Here is a 13,212-nt window from a genome sequence, read left to right on the forward strand (position 1 = left end):
TCCATGTTTCATGAGTAGTGGTTCTCAAGAATTCATCTCTCATGAGAATGAATGGTACACTTAGCACTCATCATGTCTAGGTGATGCTCACAGAGGTGAAGCATTTGGCCTTTCTGATGTTGATGTTTGTAGCTATGGTCGGATTCTTTCTATGGCCGACATAGCTAATATAATTGTCTCATTGGCCTATCGGCCTTAGACAATTATAGGTCTAAGTTATAGACACTTATATGCACCGATGTATTAATCAAATACGATTTGCTTATGTAATAAATAATGTAAGTATTACTTTTGGGCCAACTTGAAAGTCCACCACCCCTTAATGAAAGAATACGATGCAGACGTGTTCCTTTGAAGGGTGCCGACCCTTGGGGAAGGGCTACCATCGACAAATATAAAGGGGGATTATATCTCCCTTCCTTGGTATCGAATCAACACACAAGAAGCAGATCAAATACACCTAGCAGAGCATAGAAGACAAGCAGGTCACCACGTAGTTGTGCTCGGTGGAGACAATAATAGTATATTGTCTTATGGTTGGGAGGGCAACACTGTGTCATTGCCCGTGGTTAATCGAGCTCACCCCTTTCAATATGGTATCAGAGCCTGCTGATTCTGTGCCTATTATTGTGTGAGGTGAAGTGATTACTGAAGCAAACTGGAGATGCCTCCGGTTTAGGCACTGCAATAGGAGTTAAGGATGCCATTGTCTCCACGCCTATCATTCTCAGCTGATACGTTGTGGTTTCTGATTTGAATTACTGTAACATTGATTCTCAGAGTGAGTTCCTTCGTGATCAACTTCGACTAGAGCCTCCTGTTTTGGATAATACATATCTTGACAGAGGAGAGGAGTGAATGCAAATGACAATAGACATCCCAAGTCGTTGAGCTGTGATTGCTGGAAAGAGTGATGCAATCGCCATTGTTTTGGCCCGTCATCGGCATTGTGTGGCGACACCTCCTCTGCGTTTGAGGCTTTGCTACTGCTGAATGGCCCATGTCATTTCATCTGGCACAATTCCATTTTTGTGGTTTGAGGATATTCTTTGGTTCAGTTTCATTGGAAGCTGCGTATTACTCTCATCTTTTAGACTATTTTGCTGGCGTTTTGAAGCAGATTGATCATTTCCTAGCCTGTTCACAATCTTTGGAGAGGTAATCTTTGTCGTTGTGCATCATCTATGCTTGAAGCCAAAAAAAATAAAAAATAAAAGTATTTCATGCAACATCATTCTCTCACGGGCAATGAATTTTCTTGTCGGATATAATATAAATTGATGTCTATTATCTCCATTGTTGAAAAGCCCGTGCTTTCCACTCAATGCTGTCTGCTGCTACAAAATCCTAATATTAAGATGGACTTGAGAGGAGTTGAGTGCAGACATACAAGATTCAGGTTTGCTGTATGTAGGTAGCTCATGTCCACCATTGTCAAGGCAATGAGCTCCCATGAGGAACAAGTGGCGTTGAAAAAGATCTTATCTACCAGCAGAATTTTGTAATTTCACAAACAGATCAAGATTATTTTTGACTGGCATGTGCGTTGGGCATTATGACGAGTAGTGTTTGTTTGCAAATAGCGCGAGTGGATGAATTTTCATTTCAAAGTCCCGATCTAATATCGCACAAGTTTATTCATTGTCTGTGCATTATTTGGTACATTACATGGACATTGCAAAAACGGCAGACAATATAAGAGCAAGGTTAAGGGATGTGGTAGAGAAAAATGCGTTGGAATAGAAGCGTATACATTGTTGAGAATAACATGCGAGTGATTTTCTCCTCGAAAATAATATATCTTCCAGCAGGCAATATGCAGGGATCACTTGTGTATGTTCCCGAGTCTCATGGTCGATAGACACCACATTGAAGATTAGAAGAGACCGATCTTAAAGCTCCCAGGCACGTGGTCATTAATGGACAGAGTTTGTATTTGATCCATTGTTGTGACTATTGAAGGTTATGGATCAGAAGCTGTGTTTGTTTCTCTCCTATCGAGTTGCGGGTTCATCCGCAATATTTGATTGATCAAGCTATTATTCGTTGTGACATGGAGCGCAATTGACTGGAGGCTGCCATTACAAGATCTCTGTCAATTATCTTTTGATGTGATTACACGGAGAAGGTGGTAAATTCTATCACAATTCGAAAAGCTTTGAAGAATTCTATTAGTGATATTGTTTCATAATATTTTGCAAATCTTGTGCTATATGCTATGAGAGGTGAGACCTGTCAGTAGAGGCCTGTGTGGTTGCAGTTGCCTCAACTCTTTTAAGCTATACTTGAGAGTCTTGAAATTGACATTTTCATTTGTGTGGAGCTGCTGCTTGAATGGTGATGGTGATTTCAAGGTAGGGTGCTTGAGAGAAGATAGGGTTCTTTTGGAGATCCTTGTGGCTGTGAGCACCGAGCGACTTGTTTTTTTTTTGGGACCTGCAATCGATGGAGTTTCTGATTGCCTGTGGAGGTGTGCGCAATTCATATTTCAGAGTTTAGTATGGAGCAGTGAACGATTCCTTCATTAGGGTTGGTGGTACCTATTGTCAAGCAATTATCCTTATTTGGTGGGCATGCTTTGCTTGTGGCCTGCGATCTGTGTATATGGTTGGCGGATTACAAAAACAAAATTTAGCATATTTTTTATTTCACAGACTTCATTCTCCATCACTTGCCAGCACATTAGAGGCGATCTGCTCATTATTGGGAGTATATTGATTTGGAAAGTTGCAACATATTCTCCTCTTACAATTTGGCTCTATTGCGAGGTTTCACATAAGTATTTAGCCCCAAGTGGGTGGGTCCTATGGAGGGCAGAATACAGTTTGTGGGGGGACTTCCTTTCAGTTTCTGGCTTTGGCTTTGGTTCACATGGAGGACTTCCTTTCAGTTTGGAAGTGAGCATGAAGTGCTTTCTTTTGTCAAAAAAAGGTTTTGGTCAACATTGAGTGAGACTGAACTTAATATCTCTAGAGAGTTTGAATAGTTTAATCATCAGATTAGGTGTGATGAGGCAATGGGTTTGATTGCCTTCCATTTTAGAATCTTTGTTCTTCCACATCAAAGAATGAACTACACCAACAAAGGCAATCTTGGACAAGGAGGTCAGGAGGTTGATGCAGGAACTTTAAGCTTCAGAGGGAGCCACATCATCATGAGGATTTGTTTTAATGCATTCTTCTCTATGAGAGAGAAGTTTGAGGTGCAAGCCCTTGTTAATGCATTCTTCTTTGTGAGAGAAGTTTGAGGTGCAAGCCCTTGTTAATGCATTCTTCTTTGTGTGAGAAGTTTGAGGTGCAAGCCCTTGTTATGCATTCTTCTCTACGAGAGAAGTTTGAGGTGCAAGCCCTTGGTAGTGCATTCTTTTTTGCGAGAGAAGTTTGAGGTGAAAGCCCTTGTTCCACCCTCTGGGAGTAGCAATGGTGGATGTCATACTCCATGACTTAGCACTTGTGTTTATTCACCCTTTGGGAGTAGCCATGGTGAATGTCATGATGAGATGACGACATCACGTTGAGTGATTCCGTGATGGGCACTTGTGCTCATCTGCTTTTCCATACATGGGGGTAGCCATGATGGACCCACCCTCTGGGAGTAGCCATGGTGGATGCCACTATGTGACTCAGATATTGAGAAGGATTCCTCCCTAGCTAAGAGGGAGTGTTAATGTTTGTAGCTATGGTCGGATTCCTTCTATGGCCGACATAGCTAATATAATTGTCTAATTGGCCTATCGACCTTAGACAATTATAGGTCTGAGTTATAGACACTTATATAAACTGATGTATCAATCAAATACGATTTGCTTATGTAATAAATAATGTAATTATTACTTTTGGACCAACTTGAAAGTCCACCACCCCTTAATGAAAGAATACGATGCAGACGTGTTCCTTTGAAGGGTGCCGACCCTTGGGGAAGGGCTGCCATCGACGGATATAAAGGGGGATTATATCTCCCTTCCTTGGTATCGAATCAACATACAAGAAGCAGATCGAATACACCTAGCAGAGCGTAGAAGACAAGCAAGTCGCCATGTAGTTGTGCTCGGGGGAGACCTTAACAATATATTGTCTATGGTTGGGAGGGCAGCACTGTGTCATTGCCCATGGTTAATTGAGCACACCCCTTTCAACACCCGAGAGGTCACCCATCCCAGTACTACTCCAACTCAAGTGCACTTAACCATGGAGTTTCCGCTAAAGTAAAGCCCACTTAACTTGCAAATGTGTTTATCAATGCTAACTTTGTTAGGTCAGTAGCAAGAAGTTATGATGCGAGAACAAGGGGGGTTTTGGCAGGAAATGAAAATCAAATGATCCGCTTTACAAAAGAATTCATCTCAGATGTGTTTGGTGTAAACGGGGCAGCTAATAAAGTTGTTGATTTTGATGCTTTCAGAGAAGTTTATTAGATCCACAAGGGTGTGTACAGGTCTGTGTACATCCCAAGGCATAGAATCAAAAGCTTAAGACTCTAAGTTACCGCTTCTTCCCCTTTTGGCCTGGGTTTGGGTTCTAGTTCTTGCCCGGTCCTAGTTCTCCTCGGGTTCCTCCCGGGTCCTTTTCAGGTGGCCGGGTTCCCTGTGGGTCTTGCGTCGCAGGACCCACAGGGAACCGGCCACCTGGGAAGGAAGGACCTGGGTGGAACCCAGGTTGAACCCAGGAGGACCCGCGTGAACCCAGGCCCGTGGTTTCCAAAAAACAGGGCCACGGGTCAAAAAAACAATAAAAAAAGACTTTTTAAAATAGTTTTTTATAATAAAACTCTAATTCGCCCCTTTATGACTTCTTAAAAAAGACTTGAAACTTGAATATTATCTTTTTTGCAAATAATGAATATGATATTAGACTTTAGTTATTAGTTTACTGATTACATTTGCAATATATGAATATTTATTGGCATTGGCAATTAATAATTATGGATTTATGATTTATCATTTATGTATGGAAAGTCACATTGTATATTTTATTTTTGTATGGATTGTATATATTGAACATATATATAATATATGGGTATATATATATAATTAAAATATATATATATATATATATATGGACGAACCCGTATTTGTACCCAAGTTTTTTTTTTTTTTTTTTGCCGAATCCGCAAATCCGTACCCGAATCCGAACCTGAATCCGAACCCGAACCGGTAACTTAGCTTAGACTTAAAGCTCATCAAGATTTTACATATAGAGAATGAGCCCTTTGGTCTGGAAACTTTTGAAGATTATTTCAGAAAGACTTACTACTCTCTATGCCAGATTGTAGGAGAAGATGCAGAATTAAAGGTCTCAATTCATCTGATGGTCATGGTATCAGATATTCAAGATTCTATTGTCAATACAGAGTTTGATTTTGTAATATTTCTGGCAGAGAAGATGCACAAGCAAATGGTGGCCATCAAGGCTAATGATAAGAAATTTGATTTCAGGTGGTACTCATTAATGTGCCATATGTTCCTAGATGCTGGTAGAGGTCTGTGGGAGAAGACTACAAATCAGAGATGTAAATGAGAAGAAGAATCCCCTCCATGTGCAATGTTGGACCTATATTTAGGACTGGGATTGTGAGAACTCAAGTTTTGTGGTATTTGAGGATTTTTTTGTCAGAAAATTGCTTGGGTATTTTGCTGAATGGAGAGGATCCCAAAAGAAATCATGGATTTTTTGAGGCTTGCTGAGATAACATCACAACATGGAATTAAGCATAATTGGGGTGATTGGCATCTACACACATGCACCACTTTATTTAGAATATATAGGTGCCCGGTGAAACCCTACATCTTGCCAACATTTGTATCAAAAAGAATTACATATCTAGAGATAATATGGCAATCAAATGAGTCAGACAAGACTCATCTAAGGGGTCAAGTTTTTTGACTTTTTGGCAACCAATAAGGATGGTCTGGATCAGGATCTATCCAATTTGGCAGACATACAGGATGTCTTAGGAATGCCCAAGAATTGTTTTTGATCTAGAGGTTACATCAATCAGGTCAAAGCTAGTGTCAAGAGGTCCCCAGTCGTTTATGAAGTTTTCTTTGATGAGGATGTGACCAGGAACTGCCTCAAAATTTATGAGTAATGGAGAAAAGGAAAAAATGGTTTGGGATCATTAGGGGTGAAAAATTGAGAACAAAGCAAAACCCCAACTTCCTCGGATATTTTGTTGATGAACCAAACCCAATGTTCAGGATTAAGAAGATTTTGACAAACACTAATCAATTGATGGCAGTTGAGGAGTCAAGGCTTGTGCTACAAAGAGATCCCAGTGCTCCAGTTAAACCATATGTCAGAGCTCAGAGTGAAGAGCTAGGGGAGCAATCTCAAGTTGTTGTTGCCTTTGAGGAGCAACAAATCATGAGGCAAAAGCTCATTGATCCAAAGGAAAAAGGAAAAACTGTTGTGATTATTGATGTTGAAGATGTAGCAGAGTAACTTGCAAGGCGAGAGGTTGAAGAGTCTGAGTCCTTACCTTCAAAGATGATTGTGCCAGTCATGCCTACAAGCAGAAGTGGGGGGCATCTCAAGGTTGCTACAGATAATAAAACTGACATCTGGGCTCTGGCTTGTAATAAATTTTTTTTTAGATGATGAATTTATAGACCGAGGAATTCAGAGACTATGTGGTGCAAAAGAAAGAAATAAAGTCGATCCTTCTAAATTGCAGGAAGTGGCAAAGCAAGTTTTGCCTCAAATTGATTTCAAGGTTGATAATATCACTCTTGAACAATGAAGGCAAATGGTAAAGGAGATTGGGATGTTATTGCTTCCAAACTGGGACATAACTATTGCCTTGGCCTTTGACACTATCAGGAAGCGAAATAAACCAGTTTTGGAACATTAGCAATTTGGGCCTTGGCCCCCAAAATTGACAAGCCCAATGTTGTTGATAGTGTTGAGCAACTTAAAGGAGATGTGATAATAAAAAGGGTGTCTGAGACTCCTGCTCCACAGGCAACATCCTTGGTTGTAAATATTGCTCTTTTCAGTTAGGCCACAGTAAAGAAATTGCAAGCTGATCATGATGAATTGCAGTGGAAGTATATGCAGGTTTTATTTGAAAATAATTAATACAAAGCTAGAGAATTGGTAATATCTAGTCCCCCTGTGTTTATCATTACAAGCCCTTCAAGCTTGACAGAGGCATTTCAATTAGACAAAGAAGCTTTGTTCTTTGAGATAAAGGAGCTGAAGGAGCAGATACAAGGAATCAAAGAAGACAAGATGCAAATTATAGGCAGGGTGGTAATAGACTTGGTTAACCATAGGTTATCAAAAATAAATGGTAAGGTAGATGAGACATATAAAGTCTATGGGGATCTGAAGTATGCCTTAGCCAAACATGATTTACATTGACAATATCAAGGCAATAAGAGATAGGTTGATGCCAAGGACCTCAACGATAAGGCGAATTGCCAAAGTGTCAAGGTTTGATCCTGACATACCTACAAATATAAAGGCATCTAGTGAGATGATGGAAGTTTTGGAAGACGTGGTGGCATATATGATGAAGCTTGACATGCATTTGAAGGAGAAGCTCAAATTAACTGATTCAGTTGAGAAGAAGATGATGCCTGACATCAAAGATGGTAAAGGTCAAGTAAAAACTTTGGAACAGTGGAAAATATAATTTGGCAATAGAGGCCCTAATTTAGTATCCTTTGTGTGTATAGACAATGAATGGAATATGGAATTGGTCAATACCACATTGGATGAAATGTATGCCCTATAGGTGATCTGTGAAAGTTTTAGCAAAGAAACAAGGGCAATTTTGAATGTAAAATGTGCTGCACATAATGAGAAGATCAGCAAGATTCAGGAATTTTGATGGCCATTAGAGAAAACATGTCTTGGGAAGAGAAGTATGGAGATTGAACATATTTGCATTTCAATCGGTCATCAGATTTTAGTAGATAAAATGTAGCTTAGCAGATGACAAGATTTTGACAATTTTGGAGCAGTTCAACATTTTTGGTTCATGCAGGCGGTACAAGCATTAGGAGTGGAACTCTTCATCGGTAATGTGTGATCCTTGGTGTGTTATTAAATGAAAAATCATATATTGTAAGGGGCACAAGTTCACAAGACTATTTTGTAATTGAAAAGTCAAACATTGTAACAAAAAGTTGTTGTAAAAGGAACTTGTAATATTGTAAAGGATCACTAGGATTAGCTACTAGATAATTAATCGGTTCATAGATCGGATCTAGTTGAAAGGTTTGTGATTTTGGAGATGTTCAATAAGAGAAGTACTATTCAATGTTGTGGAACAGGATTTGCATGTAAGTGGAACACTTGTATAACAAATTTTCTATTCAGATTGAAGCTAATATGAAAAACACTTATGTGTGTTCTCTCATCTCTGCAATTGTATCCTTGAATGCATGCTTTTTTCTTTTAAGTGAAGAAATCGAGGGTTTCTAAGCTCACATGTATACATTTGCAATATGGTGTATCTTATTTGTTGCTTCTATTCAAGTAATGGATTAAACATGATTTAAACAAGATATTGAGGGATTTGTGTTGTATTGAGGGATTAATAAATAGAGTTGCAGATTATACCCTTTCTTGGATATGTCATTGTAAGGCAGTGATATCATAAATCCTGTGAGTATGAAGTTTGTTGTTAGAAGAAGGCAGTTGCATGTGATAGTTTTGACTCTGCAGCCCTGGATAGGTATCGATCTGAGAATATTCTTGGTCCAAAACCTAGATTCTTAAAACCCTAAAAATACAAAACAATATCTTATTTTCTTTTAACGTGTTCAAATTGTTCCATGTTCTCAAGGTGCTGAAATGAAAGAATATTAAGGATCTAGCTAATCTGATTCAGAGTCATTCAAACCTTAATAAAACTTGTGAGAACATTTCTGCTTTGATCAATATCTCAAAATATAAGGGTTAATACTTCAGATGTATTAATGGCTAACCCCTAGGTCTAGCAGAAGCTAAAGTGCAGATGAGAACAATCTATTGTCTCTTGTTTGTTTGCCAGTGATCTGAGAGTCTCGAGTACTAACAATAGCTACTTTAAAGAGATAATCAGGCAGGAGTTGGAAATACCAATAGATTTGACTTTGTTGATGAAATTTGGACAACTTTGGTATCGGTGACCCCATCACTTACGATATTTTTGTTTTGAGGCCAAAATTTGGATTTGTCATTAGTTTGGGTAGCATTGTCTTTATCCTTATTATAGATTTTGACCAATACTTTAGCAACAAGGGCTTTCTCTGTGGTGACTCCTTTCTCAATAATTTTGTTAAAAGTTATGACACAATGGGCTTGCAAATGAAAAGCTATTATTGGGATAAGGTTTGTGACAAAATATTGACAAGTTGTTTTTCTAGTGTAGCCCATGGGAAGCGACTAGCAATACTTCTCCATCATTGGAGGAAGGAAGCAAAGCTCTCACCTTTTCGTTGCTTGGCATTACAAAGGTCAAGCATTGGAAATTCATGTTTATGTTGTAGGAGGAATGGTTTACAAATTTTTCAACTAATTGCAGAAAAGTGTTAATGGACCCATTAGGTAGGCGCAAAAACCACTTGGGAGTTTGTCCTCCTAATCTATGGCACAATAAGCCTCTTCGTGACATGCCATGTAAAATTCTTTAACATGTTCACCTGGGTCTCCTTTCCCTTTATATTTGTCTAGTTTTGGAACTTCAAAATTTTGAGGGAAAGGGATTGATGCTATGGATTTGTCAAAGGGTGAGGGACAGTTCTTCAAATTTGTATGTTTTCTTTTGTTGTAAGGTTCTTGTTTGTATCGCTTTATGGGTGTCCATCTCTTGCCACTCTTGCGCAAAGGGATCTGGCAGATTTGGTGGTGGGTGATATGTTGGAGGTTGGATTTGTTGTGGTTGTGGTTGTTGTTAGATAGGTATTTGCTGCTAATATGTGTGCGGTAGTGTGTATTGTTGTTGTTGAAGAGGTGGTTGTTGGAATGTAGATGGTATTTATTGTGGTTGATGATTAGGAGGTTGTTGCTTATATGTAGGTTGACATGTTGGTGGTTGCATATATTGTTGTTGTTGGATAGGTGGTAGTTGGGAGACAAATTGAGATGTGTTAAGGGGTAATGGATATTGTTGTTGTTGTTGGGTAATGGGTCATATTTTGCAGGGGACACATCCCCAGGGAGCATACTACATTAGTGAATATTTTTTCCTGATCGCACTTAATTGATCATTGCTAAGAGCATTTGAGCTATATAAGGATCTACATGATGTTTCTTGGTCACTACAGCATTCAAGATAATAGTAGATGGGCAGCTTACCTGGTGAATGCCAAGTAACTTGGTTGATTTTTTAATTTATTATATAAAGATCTATATATAATGCCAGTTACTTAAGTGTCTGGTTTTAACTTTTTCCTAAATTTATGGTGGGACTTAGTATCAGGATGAAGCCATATCTGCAATTCTGGATTCTACTTTCAGTTTCAATTGATTATCTCCCCTTTCCTTAGGTAGCACTGCTTTTTTTGAATCTGACTATTTCTACATATATATGCTTTGCTTCGTCTTCAACATGCCATTAAGTTCTAGAACAGTAGTTTGTGGTAAAACACTTCTGTATACATAAATACTTGCAATTTAATGCACTGTTTCCTTCTTGCTTTTTAGATGACTTCCCTGGTTAGAATATATATGTTTACATTTATGTGAATAATTAAATATTCTGAGGTTGATAAAATTGCTTTAACCAATTTTATAATCATTTCAGGATTTTTTTCCCCTGAAATATGGCATTTGATTATATGTTGGCAACGGTGTTTGATTTAACAATGTTCATCTCTCTTGAAGATTGATATTGGATGAAATATGTTAATTCTGTGACTTTTATTTAAGCTGTCAGCATGTTGCTCCTATTCTTTTATTTGTACATGGAACCATTCTTTAAGCTGTCGGTTCAACTTTGCAAAGGTGATAGATGTCTGAATATTCATATGCTGCGAGTTCATTGTAGTTGTCATCATGTGATGTTTTAGTTGTCTCACATTCGTGCTATTTTTTTCTTATAAGTAAATTCTTTGTGTACAATCATAAATTTAATTATCCATTTTTGAACATTTATAACTCACTAAATCAAGTCTGCCCTAAATTGATCTTTGTTATTGGGCTGCATTTCAATGTTCTTAGCATTACATTTAATTTTATATTATTTTACTTGATTCCGTTCAAAGTTCATTTATATCAATCACGTGCTTGTGTCCTTTTAACATTCTGAAACTTCATAAATATAAACTCAATTCTCATATCTTAATTGGAGAACTGCGTGTTGGATCAAACTGTATGCTAGCAGAGCTAGGCTAAGCTTTTCATGTATTTTTCATTTGTTTGTTTATCACCCTTCTGTCGATATCTGTCAGTATATCAAATGGAGTTCTCTTTTTTTTTTTTTTTCCAATTTTCCAGGTTCTCAATTGTATACAAACCATACTTAGCTTGTATTTAACTAATAGCAATTTTAATTTTGGATATTAATCCTTATCGATATATATATTTTATTTCAGATTCATTTCTTTCTTCTTGATTCATTAGACATTTTTCAGATCACGTTTAATATTTGGAAACTCACAATATGACTTTTTTTTTTCATTTGACAGCGGTTACTTCGTGCAGCTGGTTTGTTTGCTGGCTCTATCTTCTTGATGCGAAATTTTGGTGATTTAATGGCAATTTAGAAAATGATGAGCAATGCTGGTGTTCGTTGGACTAAAAAGTTTGATTCACCAGCTCTTGGATGCTTGAATTAATGCATTTATGACCATATTCTTTTTCCTAGACACATTGAGCTGAATGAGAAAAAATGAATTTTCCTAATTTCTATGGAGTCTTCAGATTCCCTCTTGAATGCCAATGGACATATGTTGGAATGCCATACAAGTTCAAAATTAAGTGCCCAACTAAACCATAATTTGTTGGTTGGATATGGATTGAAGAAGTTTTCATTATTGAGTTAGGAGGCACTTAGTAGTATGCTTATCTTCCAAGCGTATAAAGCAGAGATGCCACTCATAGAATACATATGATGTTTTGAAACTTTGTTGTGTAGCGTTTGATAATGGTCTGAATGTGATGCTATTATATTGAATGGGCATGCTAATGGCATTACGTAGTAAACCTTAATTTTATTGACTTCCTTTAACAGGAAAATCTTGATGGATGCAAAGTTAAAAAAAATGGAAGGCAAGAAATATTTATTATAACTAGAAAGTTGCCTTGGTAGTTTGGAAAATTCTAACCAGTGTTATACAGAATTAGTTCACCCGATGAATTTGATGAAGAATCGAACTAATTCTAATCAGTTTTATACATAATTAGTTCACCTGATGAGTTTGATGAGAATTGAACTAATTTACTTTCACTGCATCTTAAAATTTGATTATACACTTTAAAAGATTATACTTGGATATATTTGTATAAAATAACAGATCATTTGATCAAATTAAAGATCTATATTTGTTGTATCAAATCACTTAGCGATAAAATGGGGAAATGAACTCCAGGGAAACGAGACAACTTGCACCAAAGAGAGCCAACAATTGTATTAATTTATAAACATATAATTTAAATACAAATACAATTATCCCTTATGTTGACATTCTCAATTTATAGATCTTTAATGTACAACTTTTATCCATGCCTATTTCAGATTCACCATTTCTCATTTGCCTAATCATCATCTCAGCATGAACCTTCTCCTTTCATATTGTGGCTTAGTGTTAAAAGTATTGCCAATATCAGTTTCATGGCACATGGTAACAGATGTAATACACCCACGTTTCATGGTATCTTCCATCTTCCATCTTTTGCAATTGCTACATGCATTCAATGAATGTTGCACATGCCCAAGAATTGGTGTAGATCACTTTGTATAAGATGAGGTAACCAAACTTAAGCCACACGCTATGATTGCTACATGACTTTAGAAGGATCTAACAGCTCTAGATCAAGCCACAAAGCTTAACTCGTGTCTTATTGGATCCAATGCACAAACACCATGGTGATCCAAGTTACTTCACTTCGTTTAGAGCATAATATATAGAAGAAATTGAAAGAAGCTAACTATAGTTAAAAGGATAAAACCACTACATAATGCTAGTTTAACTTTTTAGTGTTGGATTTATTTAGAGTTGGATATATTTACTGAGTACCAATATTATTTCTATTTGACCTGCTTAGGTTCTACCATCTGTCA

General features: G+C 37.4%; 1 protein-coding gene across 1 annotated transcript in view; it reads left to right on the forward strand.

Annotated features, from left to right (window-relative positions):
- The window catches only part of LOC131077482 (mitochondrial import receptor subunit TOM5 homolog), a 41,422-nt gene extending 29,317 nt beyond the window's left edge, over positions 1–12,105 (forward strand). Inside the window, exon 2 of the mRNA XM_058014973.2 lies at positions 11,618–12,105. Within this exon, the coding sequence (XP_057870956.1) occupies positions 11,618–11,695 (78 nt within the window). The 3' untranslated portion in view covers positions 11,696–12,105. The remainder of the gene's footprint in view (positions 1–11,617) is intronic.
- The last annotated feature ends 1,107 nt before the right edge of the window (positions 12,106–13,212 follow it).

Source organism: Cryptomeria japonica, chromosome 10 (assembly GCF_030272615.1).
Source record: "Cryptomeria japonica chromosome 10, Sugi_1.0, whole genome shotgun sequence".
In the NCBI taxonomy this organism is placed as follows: Eukaryota; Viridiplantae; Streptophyta; class Pinopsida; order Cupressales; family Cupressaceae; genus Cryptomeria; species Cryptomeria japonica.